At 38.9% G+C, this 21,354-nt stretch overlaps 1 protein-coding gene across 2 annotated transcripts in view; it reads left to right on the forward strand.

Annotated features, from left to right (window-relative positions):
• Positions 1 to 17,000, forward strand: part of FAM117B (family with sequence similarity 117 member B) — a 73,722-nt gene extending 56,722 nt beyond the window's left edge. Inside the window, exons 5-8 of one of the 2 annotated variants that reach the window (XM_044241332.1) lie at positions 2,953 to 3,096; positions 4,600 to 4,825; positions 6,885 to 7,005; positions 13,050 to 17,000. In XM_044241332.1, coding sequence (XP_044097267.1) covers positions 2,953 to 3,096; positions 4,600 to 4,825; positions 6,885 to 7,005; positions 13,050 to 13,368 — 810 coding nt within the window. In that variant the 3' untranslated portion in view covers positions 13,369 to 17,000. The remainder of the gene's footprint in view (positions 1 to 2,952; positions 3,097 to 4,599; positions 4,826 to 6,884; positions 7,006 to 13,049) is intronic. The other variant, XM_044241334.1, reaches the window with a different exon arrangement.
• Positions 17,001 to 21,354: the final 4,354 nt, after the last annotated feature.

Below are 21,354 nucleotides of genomic sequence, written 5' to 3' on the forward strand. Positions count from 1 at the left end.
CTATCAAATAAATAAATAAAAATCTTTAAATAAAAAAATTAAAATTGTTAAAGTAACTCACTTATATTTGCATATACTGACTTATATTTAGAAATACAAATTTTATTACAGAAACCTATATAGATAGGGGAAAAATAAATTACACACACATGCACATAAAATTCCCTAGGCGTCCTTGAAATGAAGTGTGAAAGTTTAATAATTTTTTTTTTTTAGGATAGTTTAGAGTATGGTTTATGTGAGGAATGAAATCAGAGGCCTATTACCTTCTACTTCTGCAACAGTCATAGTGTGTTTAATGAAGAAAATCTTTCCCAGGCAGCTTGAGTAGATTACTTTTCTTCAAATCCTATAAGTAGTTAAAGTAATTACAGTTGAACCTTTGCTTCATTTACCTAAAATGCTGTGTTGACCTTAAGGAGGTGGCGCTTGTCTTTCTTTTCCTTCTTTTTTTTTGCTTTGCTTTAAACAAACTAAACTGTTGATAAATACTTGCTGCTCTTCTATTTGAGAAGAACTTCTTACCCGCTGTGTAGGGCGTGACTTCTCAGCTACCTTGACAAGCAGTAACCATGTGCACAGTCGGTTACGAACTGGCAATTTCTGGGTATGTGCATTTCCCAGCATAACAGCCAGAAAACTTTGGCTTCCTGTTACTAAGGTATTTATGATTCTAAAATCCAAGAAGGTCAGCATTTTGCAAAAAACCTTGTCAGAGCATCCTTCCCTTCTAGTCTCCTTTTTCATTTCTGTAACTTAGCAGTTAAAAACCAAATACATATCTGAAAATGCCATCCGGTGCAAGCTATTACTTTTGTGACATTGAGAAAAGAAAATTAAGCTTAGAGTTGAGTATCTTTCAGTTAAAAGGAAAAAAAACCCCGTATTTATTAAATATGTACTAACTCCTGAGATCTTTGTCTCTGCCGGTGCTCTGCTCTGCCATTATTTCCGGACACAGGAAGAGCCCAGGAAGAGGGAGGATGAGAGCGTGACAAATGTTCGAATACACGCTCCACTCCAGACGAGTGAGCTGTAGATTGCTTCTAACTGTTTTTTTAGTCTGACTCTGTTTCCTGTCACCTCAGTACTTCCTTTCTTATATTGGATCAAGTCCCCATTCTTCTGTAACCTTAATTGCTTCCGTACAGCCCCCACCTCCAAATAATAGCCACTCTGGGGTTAGAGCATTTTAAAAGGGGACGCAGACTTTCAGTTCATAGCAGCAGCCTTGTTGAGTAAGCTCCGTGTCTGATCTGGACTCCTTTAGGCAGTGGCAATAAGGAGAGGCCTAAGAGGCAACAGTGCTTAGTTTTCTTGGGCCCCTGGTCTGTCTCCCTTTCTCTGCATGTAACCTGGGAAACACTGCAGCCCTCGGAGAGGGTGGGCCGAGAACGGAGTGAGAGGACGCGTGGGTCCGGGCGGCCCAGCGCGGACGGATGCTCTGTAGACAGTAGCTGCAACTTGGATTTTGTCTTTTCCCTCCTACGTATTTTATGTTTACAAGAATTTCTTGCCTTTTCACAATCTTTCTCAGGTACCATTTTCTTCTAGTAGTATCTTCTCATTTCCCCCCTTTTTTAATCTCTCTGGTCCCCAATCTTCTCTCCATACCCTCAAGCTTCTCCTATTATCTATTCTCTTATCACTTCCGTCTCTCCTTTCTGTCCAGTCCAGACAGAAGCTTCCTCTTGGCTTTCTTCTCATAAATTTGCCAAGGATGGAAATTTGCCTTTCCTAAGGATTGTTGTTGTGTTAGGCTTATTTTAAAACACCTTTATTTATAAAGGTGAGCAGAAAAGGAGAAATATAGGTTCAACAGGAAGTTCTGTATTAGGTAAAGGTTATATCCATCGAATGGAGACAAGTGATGATTGGAGGCCCTGTTACCTTTGTCTCCTTGCCCGCCTTTCCCCGAAAGAGGTTTTTCAAAGAAACCGCCCTACAGGAAGAATGGGTTAATCCCATTTCTTTACTGGGTAGCTGGACGATAGGCGGAATGATCTTCTGGCTTGCTGTTGCTGTCAGCTTTAGCAGATACCTCTGTAATTCTAGTTTCATAGTCTACTTTGAGTATCTTGTCAGGAAAGAGTACTATCCTTTAATTATGTAATCAGTTATTTCTTTCTTTCTTTTTTTTTTTAAAGATTTTATTTTTATTTATTTATTTGTCAGAGAGAGATCACAAGCAGGCAGAGAGGCAGGCAGAGAGACAGAGAAGGAAGCAGGCTCCCGGCTGAGCAGAGAGCCCGACGCGGGGCTCGATCCCAGGACCCTGGGATCATGACCTGAGCCGAAGGCAGCGGCCTAACCCACTGAGCCACCCAGGCACCCCTAATCAGTTATTTCTTTTCAAAAGTAGTATGCCAGTGGAAAAAGGAAGAAAATGAATTATATCTTTTCTTTCCTTGGCAAAACATATTAAAATCATCACAGTGGAAGTATAAATAATTAAATTTCACAGGGAAGGTATTCTCGTGTCTACAGTCCTGCTGCTTTATGTGGACTTTGGGACTGATTTTGTTTTTTCCAACCAAAATATTCTTTTCTGATAAATCACCTTTTAAAAAATTTTTTCCCTGGAGGATAGTTGTGGCACTAGAAGACAATTTTAAGTTATGTTCTAAAACCTGAACTCTGTTACAGTCATAAAAGAATTTTTGAGATTGACATTCTTTTAATATTTTCCTTTATTCCTACTCTCTTTACAGTCCTCATAGATGTGAATAAACTTCTGAGGTTCTACTTTGATTATCTGGAGTTCTGGCTTTAAATTATATTTTGTGTATACCAAGGAACATGTTTGGTTACTCACGCTTTTGTGAGGCCTGTAAACTTAATTTTGATTTATTTTAGAGTTATGCATGTCAATGGGAAGTATGCTTCAAACGACAGAATTTAAATGAAACCTATTAAAGCTCTCTTCTCCCTTCTCCACGGCTTTTTCTTCAGGCTCCTGTTCCAAAGAGTGCACTTATTCCCGTAATTCCCATCACCAAATCAACAGGCTCCCGGTTCCGGAATAGTGTGGAAGGATTGAATCAGGAGATTGAAATAATAATTAAAGAGACTGGGGAAAAGGAAGAACAACTTATAGTAAGTAATCTTGTTTCTTAAAATTGTCCTTCCATATTAACTGTTCTAAGTCTTTAAAAAGTTAGTTTCAGTTTCCATATTTACTTACGTTTCTTCCTTTTCATTGAGAGAGAATGAAAATTTGTCTCATTTGAGAAACTTCAACCTTAGCAAGTGAATGAAAAGTTTTAATTTGTTTGCATCTCATAGAGATAACTGATACGACTTAAATTTAGGTCCCTGAACAGAAACTACTTTTTGTTTATCTGTATTTAAAAATCACTAGACAGGTGTTACACTTCTCATCTGCTATAACTCCATGTAACAAAAGCTTAGATTACAAATTTGTTGGGGACAGAGGTGTATGACTTCAAATACTTTCTAAGAAGGAATCTACCTGTTCCTTACTGTTTGATTGTGAGTTACTGTTTGGTTGACTTTATGATCATGAAGTACAGTTCTTCTTACCTATAATATGCTAAGACATGGAGAGCCTAGGTGGCTCAGTTGTTTAAGGATCTGCTTTTGGCTCAGGTCATGATCCCAGGGTGCAGGATCGGGCCCCACCTCAGGCTCCATGCTTAGCCGTGAGCCTGCATCTCGCTTTCCCTCTACCCCTCTCTCTCTTTCTCTCTCTCAAATAAAGAAAATCTTTTTAAAAATACATGTTAAGACATAAGAATGATTCCTATGTAAGACACAGTTAGAAAGTTCCTGTATATATTTAAGAGCGTGTCACGGTATATTTAAGCTTACATTCTTCAGTGAAAGAGGAATTGGGGAGTTTGAAGTAGTATTTTATTGAAGCTTAAGATACCTGCTCTATGAAGATCAAAGGTTGGTTTAGCTTAGAAAGACATAGCTCCCCACACGCTGTTGCCCATACTGCATGATGAGTAACCCCTCTGATAGAAGAGAGGTACATGAACTAAAGGGATCTGGTTTTCCTGCCAAGTGAGTCGCACAGGATTTCCTCTGAATGTTCTTGATTCCCCCCTATAATTACTATTGCTACCATTAACCTTTCCCTTATTAAGGAAGGTTTCTTTGGAAAAACAGGGGGATGTATGTGGGCAGAGGATGAAAGTAACAGGACCTGTCATCAAATATCACTAGTTCACACAATGGCTAACCACCTCTTCCGATACGGGAACCTGGGGTTATACCTAGGTTTCTTTTCTTTTCTCTCTTTTACCATGGCAGTTCTTCACAAGTTTAAAAATACTTCGCACATAACTCAATCACTGCATTTATCATTCAGCAAGCTTTGACCACCTGTTGGGACCTACCCCCGGAGTACAGAGTCATCGCATAGGCTGCGCATTGCTTAGTAGGGCAGTCATATGAGACAGGGAGGTCACTTAGGGAGCAGCACAAAGCCTTTTTTCTCGATAGGCCTGATAAAGGGGGCATTTCTGATCTCTGAGTCATCTGGAACAATAGGGGAGGGTTGATATGGGGTGCATTTCTGGTGAATTTTGAAATCAATGATAAAATACTTATGTTTTTGAAATTTTGTAACAGCCGCAAGATATTCCAGACGGGCATCGGGCACCGCCCCCCCTCGTGCAGAGAAGTAGCAGCACACGCAGCATCGACACGCAGACCCCCGGTGGGGCAGACAAGGGGAGCAACAACAGCAGCCGTTCTCAGTCTGTGTCCCCCACATCGTTCCTCACCATCTCGAACGAAGGTAGCGAAGAGAGCCCTTGTTCGGCTGATGACCTGCTTGTTGATCCCAGGGATAAAGGTACAATGCAGGAGGAGTTTGTTACCAGATCAGTGAGCACCCCGTTTTATCATTCATTCCGTTCATTTTGTAGTAGAACACACACACTTAAGGCTACTAAGGTAATGACTTTGACATACGTTCTTAACATAGATTTTAAAAACTTGAAGTACAAACCAGTCAGGTTTCACTGTGGTGCCAAGTGATGGTCTCCTTGGGTGGGTTTATGGACTTTGGTTTGTATCTTTTTTTTTTCTTTTTCTTGTTAATACTAGTTCCATATTAGTGAGAAACATCCTTTGTGGTATAAATGGACATTTGTCTTGAAAGACTTTGTTTTCTTTCACCTTAGTTGTCTTGTTTTTACTACCTTACTATTTTCAATTGAACTTGAAACCTTCAAATTAATGTTTTTCAGAATATCTTTCTGTGACATTTCTAACACGAATTAAGCTGACTTATGTCAATGCAAGATGAGTATTGAAGGCCAGCCCCTAGTGAAAGGTTGGAAGGCTACTTACAGTCCAAAGTCCCTGTGCAGCTCAGAAGATAACTTGGAGACTTAAGCTGTTTGCATAGTACTTACTAATGTTCTTGCCTTTTAAAACAAACATGGCCTGTCATCTGTCTGTATCAGGGCAGTATTTTGTTAGCCTAACCCAAGTTACTCTGTGTACTTGAGAGCAATGATATGTTTATAAATTCTGCAGCCCAGTGTAGAACCTACTACTCCAAGTGTGCTGAATGCCCTAAAAAGTTACAATTGGTCATTATTCCGTTGCCTAAATGACTGAGGCTGTAACAAGTGCAAAGAACATAAGATTTCCTGAAGAAGTCGGATAAAGCTATGGGCAGTTGTAAATGTTATTATTTCGACCCTTTTTTTTTTTTTTTTAAACCAGCTTCTAGGTTAAGTAAAATATGGCTATTCCAGGCCAACACCCTCCACCAGTTAAATCACAAGCCCTGGGGGCGGGGGGCGGTTTCGGATACAAGTACCAGTAGTTTTTAATGCTCCCAGGTGGTTCCACTCTGTAGGAGGTCTGACACCTTTAACAGAATTCAGTCTTTTTTGCTTGGAATCTGCATAATTAACTACTACTTACTTATACTTATTGTTAGGATTGAAAGGAATGGTAAATACAAACCATTTAGCACAGCTCCTGGTGCTTAGTGCTCAATCAAATGTAACACTGCCCCCCACCCTTAAAAAAACATGGCCATTAAACTTTGCCCCTTTTTCCCCATACTTTCTACTTTTACTTCAGTAGCAAGTTGGAACTCCATGAATTATATGTAATGCTTTATTTGACCTTAGGAGAACTGGCGACTGGATAGCTTCTCTGAGTTTCTTTTATAAGTAAACAAGGCCACAGTGCTACTGCCTGCAAAAAATTTATGGCTTAGTTGACACAGTCAGACTGAAAATTTAGGACACTTAGGTAATGTATTAGGAATTTTAAGTTAATGTAGTGGAAGTGAGGATGTCAGCCCTGAACAGGAATGCCGGAGTTGAAGTTTTTGCTTCGATAGGGTTAATTTGGAAAGATTTCAAAACTTCAAGCTAGACTTTGAAGGAAGTTTTGGCAAATGACTAGAGATGAACCTGTTTGGTGTGGGGAAGTTCACAGGCAGAACGGAAGCTTTGGTGTACATTGCTTCTCACTGCCCGGAGCAGAGATTGTATTTAGAGGAGCAGAGAAATTAAGAAATGCTGCAGGGCAGGCGGGGAGTGAATGACACAGGGAAGAGCCGTCTCAGCTACCTGTGCTGGAAGAAAGGAACCGGCGACTGCGGGTCCTGTAACAGAAGTAAGGGAGCAGGGCATCAGGGGCAAGTGAGATAGGCCTAAGCTGTATAAGTGGAAAAGAAATAAACATTTTTTGTTTATGAATTTATTTAACCAACATGAGTTATTCCCTCTTTAGCAGGTATTGTGTCTTAAGAGGGGCGTGTCGATGAATAAAACACTGTTCTTAGCCTCAAGTAGTGTGGGGGGAGGCCATGTACGTGTGAGTGCATTATGACTGCATTTATGTGGTAATAACGCCTTAGTAATCCAGCATGCCGTGTTTTGCAGAGAATGGGAACAACTCTCCTTTGCCCAAATATGCAACGTCACCAAAACCTAACAACAGTTACATGTTCAAAAGGGAACCTCCCGAGGGCTGTGAAAGGGTCAAAGTCTTTGAGGAATGCTCGTAAGTATCCCAATAACTTCTATTATGAGAATTTTCGAGTAAGTTGAAGAACAGCACAGTGATTGCCCATATATCCGCAGCCCAGACTCCTTAGTTGACGTTCTGTTGATGCGCGCTTTGTCTGCACATGGTGCTGGTAGTCTCTGCTAAAGTATGTGGAAATAAGTTACAGATATCATGACACTTCACTGTAACTACAATTTAATATTTGTCTCCTAAAAGTAACCATAGTACTCCCATATAACCAAAATATTATTATCACACCAGACAAAATTAACAACATGCTTAATATCAGCAAATACCCAGTTTCTTTCAAGGATTGAATTCCCTTCAGATTTTATGTACTTTTGGTCTCTAATTCTTTAAACGGTATTAGAAATATTTTGTCTATCTGTATAGGAAATAGAGTTCTACTACTTTGTAGAATCGGGTTACTGTGATGACGATAATGTAAGCAGCAGGATTTTAAATCGTGTCCAGGACCGTTGATACATGATTTCCTGTGCTCCTATTTCTGCTGACTGGTACTCCAGGGGAAGCACTATAATTTTAGACTCAAAATTTGCTCAGAATTAGCCTTAGTAATTTCAGTAGCCATGGCTCCTCGCTTTGCACGAGATGGCTGCGGCATCGTAGCTATGCGCGAGACCGCAGATGCAGGACTGGACGTTACTCGGCGGTGTGGTGGTAGTACCGAGCTCTCGCTACCTAGTCTTGCTCTGGCTGCATGTCTTAGAGTCACCCTTCTGGGTTTTTCTCGCTTGTGAAACCTGAAACACAGTGTGAAGATTGTCCAGCCTTGTCTGACTCATGTCATCGATCTTTCCCCTCCTTTATGAACATCTTGGAATCATTTTGAAATACGGCATCCTTTTGTTCGTCTGGGTGCTCCTCCGGTCAGTGCTTCCTTTTGCCTAAATGCTGAATAATTTCGCCACGCAAAGAGCATTGTTTTTGAATTCCCTCAGTTTCTTTCTTTTTTTTTTTTAATTCCCTCAATTTCTATACTAGGAAATCCCAGCTGTCAGTGTCCTGTCTGCCTTTGTGACAGTAATTGAAAACTCCGTTTTAGCAACTGCCCCCCTGCCCCCACCCCCCTTGCCTGCTATGTTAGACTAAAAGCTTGACTGGTGCCAGCGAAAATTGAAGCAGAATTTCTCCAGACCTGTTCCATGGACTCCGTGAATCATCATCTTCTGGGGTATGAGTTGGAGCTGCAGATTCCCAAGCCCCATTCCAGGCCTAATGCATAAATATGGAGGCAGGACCAGGACTGTGCATCTCTGACAAACACCCCATTTTTTTTAAAAGATTTTATTTATTTATTTGACAGAGAGAGATCACAAGTAGGCAGAGAGGCAGGCAGAGAGAGAGAGAGGAGGAAGCAGGCTCTCTGATTGCAGGGGACTCGATGCAGGACTCGATCGAGGGACCACGAGATCCTGACCTGAGCCGAAAACAGAGGCTTAACCCACTGAGCCACCCAGGCACCCAACACCTCATAATTTTTTATGCCCAAATTGCAGATGCTGGCTTAGACTTTTCCAGAAGAGTTCTTAAGATGTAGAATCATTTTACTAAGTAAAAGTCACATGGGCCAAATGGACCTTTTTGGAGTTGAGCTCATTGATTTACTCATTGGTAGTTAAAATTGCCCAAATGCAGCGGTGCCTGGGTGGCTCAGTCAGTTAAGCGCCCAACTCTTGATTTTAGCTTAGGTCATGATCTCTGGATCTTGGGGTTGAGCCCACATGGGGCTTACACTCAGCATAGAGTCTGCTTGGAATTCTCTCTCCCTCTGCTCCCCCTCCCCGCCCCCCGTCATGCTCACGTGCTCATTCTCTCTTTCTCTGAATAAATAAATAAAATCTTAAAAAAAAAAAAAAAGATTGTCCGAATGCAGAGAAATTGTTGATTGGTTCAAAACCAGTTTCAATTCCTTTTATAAATCACTGACTGAATATTTGTTATTTAGGTTGGTGTCATGTGGTATCTGCTTTTAACTCTTGAATTTGGAAAATTTCTCAGGACTTAGTATCTGAACTATGTATATACTGTTCCATTAGTTGTATCTAAAGGGAGGGGAACATGGATAGGGCTGTGTGTGTGTGGATGGATGGCTAGATCAGAGAAACAGAAGGTAAACCCTAACATCGTACATGTTTTATGGCACATCTGTTACTGGTAGGTAGACTTGCTCTTTTTAAAATGTACAGAGTTTGTTATACATTATACTGATATGAAGGATGTGTGGCATACAGAAACTTATTCTTTCTTAAACATTTTCATTACGTTTCAAAAATAAATGAACAACAGTATCGTAAGAATGGATTCCTTAGAGGTAATTTTTAAGTTTCTGTCAATAAAACAAATGACTCAAGGTCTAAAAAATTAGTCTCTTCTTACCTACCTCTGGCAAAATGAGAGCAAACCCACTGGACACACTAGCAACAAAGAAACATAGATTATTGGTCCTAGTTAAACATTTTAGAGTTATTTAATCATTCCTTGAAGAATATTTTTAACTCTTAACTAATATTTGAAAGGCAGTAACTTGGGGAGCCTGGGTGGCTCAGTTGTTAAGCGACTGCTTTTGGCTTGGGTCGTGATCCCAGGGTCCAGGATCGAGCCCCGCATCGGGCTCCCTGCTCCTTGTGGGAAGCCTGCTTCTCCCTCTCCCAGTCGCCCTGCTTGTGTTCCTTCTCTCACTGAGTCTCTCTCTGTCAAATAAATAAATAAAATTTAAAAAGAAAAAAAAAAAAGGCAGTAACTTTGACATGAACTGGGGATCGGAGTGGGGTGAGGGTTGTTTCTAGAACTGTATGTTTATTTACCTGAAAGAAAATGGGTGGTTGAATTTAGACCCAGAATTTAAACCACAGCTTGTACTTTCAGTCTTTCTGTTCTTTGTGATACGGTACATACCATAGCCATATTGTCTGTACTTAGTCCATTTTTAAAGAAAGTCACATATGCTGTTCCTCCAAACTAATGAATTCCTTGGCCTTAGTTACCTTACATTCCTAGGTATTATGGACTCTTTGCAGTATAGCAGTATTATTAAAAATACAACATGACCCTCCTCTCTCTCTCCCTCCTTTCAATTATAAGTAACTTGGATCCACCATTTTCTTTGCTGCTAATTTATGCCTGCATTTAAAGATACATATACAAGCCTTTTAAAAAAGATAAGAAAGAATTCCTTGCATCAGTATAAGAATACCTAGAATGACTGTGCAGCCCATCCATCAGGTTTTCAGAACGTTAGCTCGCAACAGTTATATCCACTTTGAGACACAATCCTTTTGGAATAATTTCTTAAGGAAAAATAAAAATTTAAAGTTAGTTCTGAGATTTTTTTTTTCCCTCTATTTATGCTTACTGAGTTGAAGAAAGCTTTGAAGTAGTATTGGTACTTGGGGCTTCTGGTAGCGTAGGTATACACCGGTTTTCCACCCCGGTGCTGGATGATTTGTTTCTTGAGTGGTTTGCTTCTAGACAAATGTTAGAGATCAGGAGTGATTCCTCTGCTAGGTTGGGGTGGCCACTGGAAGAGGGGACAAAGGAAGGTTTTTTTGTGGGGGAATTTTGGTGCTATTTACTGTTAATGTTTTGTTTGATCTTGGCACTAGTTCTTACTGTTTATATGATTTTCTGTGAGCTCTGTTTTAATGAAAGCAGTAAGGAAATTAATTTTTAACAAGATAACCTCAAAAAAATTAATTAACTAAAAACCTAGGCCTCACCTCATTTGGAGGATTGGCCTTTTTTCCCTAAGAATGAAAGTTATTTCTAATAATTCCACCTTCAGAAGAAAATTTAAGCATTTTTAAATTATGGAAACCTAACCTCAAGAAAACCTCCTGTTTTCTTTAAGGAATTGAAAACCACACTCTAATATATTAGAGGAGTGTGTTCCCTTCTTATGACTGACCTATCCAAATACACTTGGTGGCCCTAAAAGTACTTGACGTTTCCACTGTATATTGGAACAGTGCATAAGTAAATCACCAGTTAAATGATTTCTTTGTTCTTAAATTACTGTATTTGTCAAAGCTGTCCTTGGGTAGGATTCACTATTAATAAAATCTGCCCACCAAAAGCATTGTCTACTTGGAGCTTTTGGAGGGGGGGCACCATTTCCCAGGTCTATTGTTTATTAATTTTTTAAAAGATTTTAATTAATTAATTTATTTATGTTATAGAGAGAGCAAAAGCAGGAAGAGTGGCAGGCAGAGGGAGAACACTCCCCACTGAGCAAGGAGCTTGATACGGGACTCTATCTTGGGACCCTGGGATCATGACCTGAGCTGATTAATAATTAATTAATCGATTAATCAATCAATCAGTCGATTGATAATAATCAATATTAATAATAATTAATAATTGATTAATAATCAAGTGTCCCTGATTACTAATTTCTTACAACTCAGCTCAGATGTTACTTCCCTTGTAAGCCTTTTTTTTTTTTTTTTAAACCAAATTCTCCCTCTTCCTCTGTGCCACAGGTTATCCACTCTCCTGTGCTACCTTTAAACCTTTTATAAGATATTTTTGTCACATCTCTTGGACCCTTTACAGGAGTTCTTAACCTTTTTTTGTTCTGTGGACACCATTGGCAGTGTGGCAAAGATTAGGGATGCTTGAAGTAATTCATAACTTCTCTGAATAATGTTTTAAATGCAGAAAACATGGAAGATTACAAATGGGATTAATTATGTTGAAATACAGTTCTATTCACAGTACCTCCCACCCCCACACACACACAAAAAAAACTACAGGCGGGGGGGTGGGAGGTTGGGGTACCAGGTGGTGGGTATTATAGAGGGCACAGCTTGCATGGAGCACTGGGTGTGGTGAAAAAATAATGAATACTGTTTTTCTGAAAATAAATAAATTGGAAAAAAAAAAAAACTACATATTTAATCAGTCTCCTGCGGATTGTTTCATTTTGGGGGGTCCCCAGAATCTAATGCAGAGTTGGCACACTTGAATTTAAATTTTTAAAATTTCATTAGGAGAGGTAGGAACCAATCATACTTTTATCGTATGATCATATTACCTTTTCCCACCTGAATTTTGATTTACTTAGGTTCTCCTACCTTAATTTCTTTTTAATTTTGTGGCACTTCATATTTAACAATTTAATTTTTTAGTATCTTTCTTTTCATAAAACACCATTAATACTACCCGTTCCCAACCATCTGGGTTAGTTTTCAGGAGTACCTGGAGACAGGAAGGGACAGTGATTAGTTTTATTTTGAGTTTACATTTCCATTATGTTTCTCAGACAACCATCTTGGTTAACTCAGAAAATTTGTTTGAGTCAAAGGGATTCTTAAGCACACTTGAAGAGAAAACTCATGCCTACCAAAGTTTAGTCGCGCAGTGGTGGAATTTAGCAAGAGAGGGATATTGTGTGTCATTAATTGACTTGCCTTCTCCCTTCAATTCGAATAGTACAGGCTTTGGAAAAACCATAGTAGTGGAACATATTTTTGTCTTTAAACATCTAGAATTTCTTTTGCCTTAGGAAATTGTTTATTCCTAATGGCTGTCTTAGATCTTCATTGAGATGCAGAGGTCGTCGGCCTGGGTCCCCAGTATGGTGCACGCGATTCTTCAGGGAACTGAAAGCAGCAAAAATAAATGATGTCCTTTTGGCATTCTAAGTACATATTTTTTTTTTTAAAGATTTTATTTATTTATTTGACAGAGATCACAAGTAGGCAGAGAGGCAGGCAGAGAGAGAGAGGAGGAAGCAGGCTCCCTGCTGAGCAGAGAGCCCGATGCAGGGCTCGATCCCAGGATCCTGGGATCATGACCTGAGCCGAAGGCAGAGGCTTTAACCCACTGAGCCACCCAGGCGCCCCCTAAGTACATTATTTTGAATTATGTGTCTAATTCCATTTTGGCCCATAGCATTTGAAGCTTTTGATATTTCTTGTATGTGTAAGTTACCTGTTTAGAAAAAAAAATAATGAAAGAACTTACTTCCCATGATCTGTGACTTAACAACAGCCGGTTGTCTGTTCTGTGCCTAGGCCAAAACAACTCCATGAAATCCCAGCCTTTTACTGTCCCGACAAAAACAAAGTGAATTTCATTCCTAAAAGCGGCTCTGCCTTCTGCCTCGTCAGCATCCTCAAGCCGCTCCTTCCCACACCAGATCTCACCCTCAAGGGCTCTGGCCACAGTCTGACAGTTAGCACAGGCATGACCACCGCGCTGCTGCAGCCCATCGCTGTGGCCTCCCTGTCTACAAACACAGAGCAAGACCGAGTCTCTCGAGGAACGAGTACAGTCATGCCCTCGGCCTCTCTGCTCCCACCACCAGAACCCATTGAGGAAGCCGAAGGATAGGTCACAGGGCCATCTGGCCGGTTTTCCGAGCAACTGAGAACGTCCTCAGATCATTTCTCTGTGATGGCATCGCGCGCGCCCGGTTGGCTGAAGTGTGCTCCAGCTCTCGGCGGGGACGAGTCACAGTGTGGCTTCTGGAAGAAGGCAGCGCCCTCTGATGGCTTTGCTCACTCCTGAAGGCGGATCCTCATTGCTTAGCCTGCTTTTTCTTAAAGCACTGGTTGAAACAAGAAAGGTCTCATTCTTTACTTTTGGAGGGCCGGTATCACATCATTTTTTTGTTTTCAAATCAAACTTCTTTAAAAAAAAAAAAACAAACAAACAACTGATCCCTGCAAACATAATTCCTGAAGGGAGACATGAATGATGCTGCAAGAACCATCTTTTATATGAAAATGACTATTTTATAATGCCAGTGTTACATTTTCTGAAACGTAGCAAACAGGATGTTCAAAGATTCTTTGGTGGCCTCTTGTTTCTTGTTTCCCTTTCTAGATGTGTGCTTTTCTCAGCTGTTTCCAGCTTTGGGACCAAAGGGATTGTTGACATTTTCCCAGCAATCTTAATCTCATGACTATGTTTTTCTCCCAAACAAGAATTGATAGGTAAATGCATTGAGCAAATATATAACAAGAGATAAAAAGCAATATTAAATATGAGTACATAATGTGATTTATGTTTTTTGATGTCAGAAGTTTGTGCTTTGGGTGAAATACTTGTAAAACTACTGTTTTCTTCACTACACCTGTATACATTTCACCGTGTGGTCAGAAAAGTTATAGTCTGGAGACAAGTGCTTTAACATGTTCTCACCCATCATTGGAACTTGGTTGAAAAGTCAGTGAGCCAAAAGGAAACTACCCAGTGTTGATGACTAGCTAGGAGTAAGGAGCCCCTTGGGATTTCTACAAAATGCTTATCACACGATCTCTCTTTATCATTACTGTATCATAGTTCCAAGAGGTCCTGAAATGACTGTGCATGGATTTCCTCCTTTGCTTTTGTGATGTTGTTGTCTCGTGGAGTTGGTCAGGGTCAGTAGTTTGCCAGGAGTGTAATCCATTGAATAGCAATCCGTAGTCACAGAATCTTGCGACTGACATTTTCTTGACGGTGGCTGACACTGAGATAATGTTGCTTACAGATTTTGCTAATTTTCCCTCCAGCATTCCACACAGTGGGGAAGACAGGCCAGGAGAGCTTCGGAGCATATAAACAACAGAGATCTTTGAAAAATCCATACAGTTTTGGATTTAGGCTCATCTTAATACAATCATTGCCAGTATCACGTGCCAATGGTATTTCATGTTTCGTGAACGTGGTAGTGAAAGTAAGGAGCAGCTCTTTTTAAAAATGAGTTTCGGCAAACAGTATTGATAAAAAGCATCCTTCTAAGATCTTCATATACTACCTATGATGCAATAATTTAATGTTCCTCTACATACTATAGGGAGAAAAAAATTTAAATACTTGTAAAAGGGATACGGTTTAGAAAGTTTAATATGTCAGTTTGTTCGGACATAAACCATCAGAGGAAACCTCGTGGTAGCAATAAATCTTCGGAAAGGACTTCTTATACTCATGCACCTTTAAAACATCTAAGTAATTAAAATTATGCCCTATGAAGTTTAAAATGGAGATGTATTTAGGCAAATTAGATAAATTCAGACATTTGTATAAGTCTGTCAGGTTTCAGTTGGTAGCACTGCTGAATTTCGGTACCTTCTCCTTCCAAAACTAATTTACTTGGAATTAGTACACTGTGGCTTCTCAATCAGTAAAACTCAGTTCTTCAGGATCTAAATTTTCTGGTTTGTTGGTTTCTTGAGAACCTTGATTCTTTGCCTTATTTGTTACATGTCTTGACTTTACCTTTTCGCCCCTGAGAACTGCTCTATCCAAAAGGACAGAAGAAAAGGTAATGAAACTCACCAGGTGAGTTGATATGAATGGTAGGAGGAGGAAGTTAAAAACAAGTTTTAAAAACCCTCAGTTTTTGGATTACTTGAATTTATTAAATCTGTTCTTTACCTTACACTTATTTTCTGTCCATTCCTGTAAATCACAGGGGTGTTTTATAAGTAAAATGCCACTTTATAAACAGTTTTTCCCTTTACTCTGTTGTGCATATATGTGTGATTCACTTCTTTCTGTAGAGTTTCAGATACCCTGAATCTAAAGTAATTTAAAACCGGAATAGGAGAACAAGTTTGAGAGTTATTATTTACATAGTCTTATAAGTGGAACTTTGAATGTTTGGTTGTAAGGGGAATGTGAATTTGCAGGTTAATTAATTGTAGGGCAACCAAACATATCCCTTGGGTTTGGGAGAAATAGAGCCTGAGATTTGAAAGAAAGACAAAAAGGTACAAGGTCCAAACAGCTCTAACTGCCAGTGCCAAAGGGCTGATTTTTAAGCGTATGAGCTTTATTGCAGTCTTGAAAAATATTAACCCATAGGTCCATTCAGCTCTTTTGCTTAACCCTTAGTTCACAGGTGGCTGATTTTTAAAAGAAATGGATCTACTTTCAAAAGAATATTTTCTAAAATTACATTCCATAATTATCTTGTTATTCTGTAGAAAACTGTATAGAAGGTAAATTAGGATAGCTTCAACGGGAATATAATTTAAAAGTTTTCAATAAATTTGCTTCCATTGCAGGAAAAGAAATAGGTGGCATGTATGTTTTGGCAAAACGAGCTATTCTCTAGTTATTTTCTTTGTCTTAAGTTTCTTAAGTTATTTTTTACTCTTGATGTCTTCCTTCTGATGATGAAAACATGAAAAGATTATCGTTACTGATCATGACTAAGTCTCTTCCTTGTCGTGGCTTTTGTTAGCAGTTATATTTTTAAAATACCTGTTCTGCCTCTTTGGTTAATATGATGAGGATGAATGCCAAAAGTATTTTTGAACTAGAGTCTTCATTTTGTTTAAAATATTTCTTACTTCTTATGACAAGCCAAATCAGCCTTTTAGAAGGTGCTATTGCTAACTGTGGAGTAACTGGCAGCAAGAAAGGCTTTTTTTTTTTTTTTTTTTTTCCTTTTTAATGGTTGGCTTTCCCTGGAAAGAAGATATTTTTAAAAATGCAGAATTTATAGCCTTCTCTCCAAGATTAGGATTGGGTTGTCAAGATTTTCTTCTGTTAAAGGAAATAAAAGAAAAATTGCCATTACTGAGTTCAGTTTACTGTTTTAAACTTGAGATTCGTTCCTTAATGCTTGGAATTTTGATGTCTCAAAACCGGACCAGCGGAAGTGCTGAATTTGCATTAAAAAAGCTAAGAATACTTCGCACTTTAAGGTTTAAGTTTTACTCTGCTTAAATTAATGATAAGCAGAGCAGCCCTGAACAATATTTTGTTTATACAATCCTGTTGAAGAATATAATTTATGGTTTTCTTTTAAAAGTCTGTATCTTTCATCTCTGTTTAAGCTGTGTAAATCTTTTTAAAATGCAATTTTTAAAAATTCTGTTTTTCTAACAAAAATGTCCCCCAAAATAGCATTTCCAATGGTGATAAATATTGTTATTATGTACTTATGTATTCCCTGTATCTGACACTTACTGCTGCCTCACAAGAAAATAGAACTTTTATGTTAAAAATAAAGTCTGTTCTTCTTGAGAGTTTTTTTTCCTGTGTACTTTTATGAATGTTGTTACTTCAGTTCATATTTTCTTTTCAGACACTTCTAGCCTGAAATAACTTATAAATAGTACATTCTTTTTCACCAATATATATAGAAAAATGAGTGTGTCTAAGTAGCAGGAAATATAATATTGTCAGTTATTCCTTCTATTTCTTTACTTGCTCTGGAAATTAAAGTACCTGATCTTTGTGGTAAACTGTGATAAACTGAAAGACAGTACCTATTTATAAGTAATTCATTATTCATAGGTAGACATTTAGCTGGTACACTTAATTTTATCCTGAAGTACACACAGAGGATTTTTTCCTCTTGTTTGGTAAATCACTTTTTCTGAATCAGCCATATGTTTCCATAAGTACGGTGGTTTATATATGCAAGGTAGGTGGTTAGGCTCGGGGGTTTAGTCCATATGCATAGAGCAGAACTAGTCAGAGATGCCCAATGAAGGCTGTGTTGTACGGTGTCTGTATAACACGTAGAAAATAAAAAAGTCACCACAGCAGTCAGTCATAAAAAGTCATAAAATTACATTGTAAAAAATTTTTTAAATTATTTGTGGGGGAAATAGCTGGAATTTGGGGATAGCTAAGGACTACATCCTTGCATTCCAATGTAACATAGCGTCAGATGTAAAGAAGATCTCAGATTGGTTCCAAATCTTCAGTTTTTTTTTTTTCTCTTAGTCATTCCCCTCCAACTTTAAAGAGGTTGAGAGGAAAAAAACTATATATTTTTAAAAGATAGAACAAGAGAGAGCAAACAAGCAGGGGGCGGGTGGGGGTAGGGGGCAGAGGCAGAAGGAGAAGGAGAGAGCTCACGACCCTGAGATCACCATCTGAAACCCAGTGGGTTGCTTAACCAACTCTGCTACCCAGGCACTCCAAGAGGAGAAAATTTAGATCTCAAGTTGGGTGTTCCTCTCTTCTATTTATTTGATTTTTTTTTCTTTGATTCGTTAAAATATACCACACACACAAACAAAACTTTTTAGTCTGTAATCTTTTCCCTTTCAATTGCTTGTAAGTGGTTGGATGTGAGATACAGTACCTTTCCATAGCAGTTCCCTGCCAGTGTGTCAGTTTCAGCTTTTTTCCTTGCTAAGATAAGGTGTGCTTTTAAAATATCTTTATTTTAAACTTCTCCTAGAGCATGGTGTGGTATACAAATAGTCTTTGTATCTCTTTGGTTTAGGTGTTTTCCAAACTGGGTCTTGAAATGAATGTAATGGGTCTAACCAGTGTTTTGTTTTGTTTTTTAATGAAGTAGAATAGAAAAAATAAATATTCATACATAAGGAGAGTATTATTTGTGTGTAAAACTCTTGCTAGACGTACATACACATTAGATTGTAAAATAAAAGCAATTTCTTACTGTGAGTTGGAATCAAAATGGTTTGAAAAAGACTGCTCTAGATACAGCTTTTTGTGTGTATGCCTTTAGGATGGTTTGGTATCTTAACGGAGAAGAGGCTAGAGTCTTTAAGACATTGTCTCTAATTCCCTTTAATTAGTATCTCCAAATTGCTGGATTTGTAAAAATAAAATACTCGTCTTTTCTGTGTTCGCATCCTTTTCAAACGGAGAATTCACTTCTGTACTCCTTGTTGGATTGTGTATGCCTGTATGGATTAATCTTGCTAAATCATTATGTTTTAGAGATGATTGTCTTGGAGTCTTCTCCATGTTTTTTTTCTCCAATTATTTTTGAGATCGTTGGGATAATGCAGAGGAGGTACAGAGAAAGCCCTGTATTTAGGGTCACAATCTGGTACCCGCTCTGGCTCAGCAGCTTAGAGGTCATGGGAGCTTGAGCAAAGAAGTCCCCTTGTTGAGCTTCACTTTTCTTCTTGATGAGATGAAGGGGATAAATAGTGCTTGTCTGTTAAGTGGCTACTGAATGTGAAAATAGCTTAACTTAAAAAACTAGAAGCAAACACTTGTTATCTCCTTTATATTTAGGTGGATAAGTTTATTCAATCTTTTTTTTTTTTTTAAAGATTTTATTTATTTGTCAGAGGGAGAGAGAGCGAGCACAGGCAGACAGAATGGCAGGCAGAGACAGAGGGAGAAGCAGGCTCCCTGCTGAGCAAGGAGCCCGATGTGGGGCTCGATCCCAGGACGCCGGGATCATGACCTGAGCCGAAGGCAGCTGCTCAACCAGCTGAGCCACCCAGGCGTCCCAGTTTATTCAATCTTTGAGAAAGCCCAAACTTTTCAATCTTAGGAAATGGTCCCATGTAGTTCATTTTAGCTTATAAAGTTGTAATACATTTAATCCTTGAACAACAGTTTTTTTTTTTCAATAAATACTGGAAAATTTTTTAAAGATTTTTGAGTTTGAAAAAATAAATGAACTATATACCTTAGAATTATTTAAAAAAATTAAAGGTATCTCATGAATGCACAAAATATGTGTGGGTAGTAGTCTATTTTATCATTTACTACCATAAAATATACACAAAATATCCCAAGTTAAAATTTATCAAAACTTGGTTGCACACATAGCCATGCATGGTCCCATTTATAGTCAAGAGCAGTATAAACAAACCCAAAGATGTGCTGTAAAATAACCATAAAACTTACTGTCATGCATCCTATGTTACTGTAATAATTTTGTTCACCTGTTTCTACTGCAGTAAGTTCCGATGTTACAAGTATCCTCTTAAAATGCTGTGTGACATTAAAAAAATTTTTTTTTTAATGCTATGTGACATTAATCATCATGAGCAGGTCGTCTTTTCAGTAAGTTACGTAGGACAGTAAAAAGTGATCGTGCGGTTCTCATGTATTTTTCGTGTTTAGTGCAATACCATAAACCTTGACTAAACACCGTGGGACCCATACAAAGTGCCACTAGATATGCCAGAAGTTCTCTGAAGAAGCAGAGAAAAAAAGTAGAATTGTTTGATAATTTACCATAGCTTGAGGTCTGAAGCTGCAGTAGCAACACCTTTAAGATAAATTAGTATATGGACCTTTGTAAAAAAAAAAAAAATGCGAAGGCACTGTAGCTACATCAGCAGGCATGAAAACCTTGCAAAACACCTTTTTATCTTATGTTGAAAATGCAGCTTTTATGTGGGTACAGAATCACTGTAAGAAAGGCATACCTGTAGACTAATGCAATATGAGAAAACCTGAAGTTACTATATGACAAAACAAAAGGAAAAATGAAGGATTCAAAGCTAGAGAATTTAATGCCAGGAAGGAACGGTTTGTTAATTTTGGGAAGTGGTTTGGTTTCAAAAAATGTCAAGATAACCGAACACCTTCTGATGACCAAGAGGCAGCAGATGAGTTCCCAGACATTGTAAAGGCAAGCCTCATTAAGAAAATAAGATGAAAGAGGATATCTGCCTGAATAGGTTTTTATTTTATTTTTTTTTTAAAGATTTTATTTATTTGACAGATCACAAGTAGGCAGAGAGGCAGAAGCAGGCTCCCCACCGAGCAGAGAGCCCGAAGCGGGGCTCGATCCCAGAACCCTAGGATCATGACCTGAGCCGAAGGCAGAGGCTTTAACCCACTGAGCCACCCAGGTGCCCCACTGAACAGTTTTTAATGCAGATCAAAGTGCCTTATTCTTGGGGGGAAATGGCATTAAAGGACATTTAATAGGAAGAAAAGTGAGCACTAGAATTGGAGGCAGGAATAGATAAGCTAATTCCACTTTTTTTGTGCAAATGTAGTTGGGTTTATGATCAGGACCGCTCTTCTCTATAAAGCTACTGATCCCCAAGTCAAGGGAAAAGATATCAGCAGCCAGTTTTCCACAACAAAAACGTCTGGACAAGGAGAACTCATTTTCTGGGTTGGTTCCACGGATGCTTTGTCCTTGAGGTCAAGAAGTACCTTGCCAATGAGGGACTGCCTTTTAAATTTTTTTTTTGATATTGGACAATGCCCTGGTCACCCTAAGACCCTGTGAGTTCACCAAAGACATCAGACTGGTCTACTTGCCCCCAAACACGGTGTCTCTAATTCAGCCTACAGGTCAGGGGTTCATAGGGACTTTTTTTTTTTTTAAAGATTTCATTAATTTATTGTCAGAGCACAGCAGGGGGAACAGCAGAGAGAGAGGGAGAAGCAGGCTCCCCACTGAGCAAGTCCCACTGATGTGGGACTTGATCCCAGGACCCCAGGATCAAGACCTGAGCCGAAGGCAGACACTTAACTGACTGAGCCACCCAGGGGGTCCCAAGGGACTTTTAAGGCTCATTACACACTGTACGGAATGGAAAATATTGTCAACACCATGGAAGAGAACATCATGAAAGGCTTGAAGGAAGGATTACACCACTGTTCCAGAAAAAGCTGTGAAAGCTATGAAAC

Source organism: Neovison vison, chromosome 3 (genome assembly GCF_020171115.1).
Source record: "Neovison vison isolate M4711 chromosome 3, ASM_NN_V1, whole genome shotgun sequence".
Taxonomy (NCBI): domain Eukaryota; kingdom Metazoa; phylum Chordata; class Mammalia; order Carnivora; family Mustelidae; genus Neogale; species Neogale vison.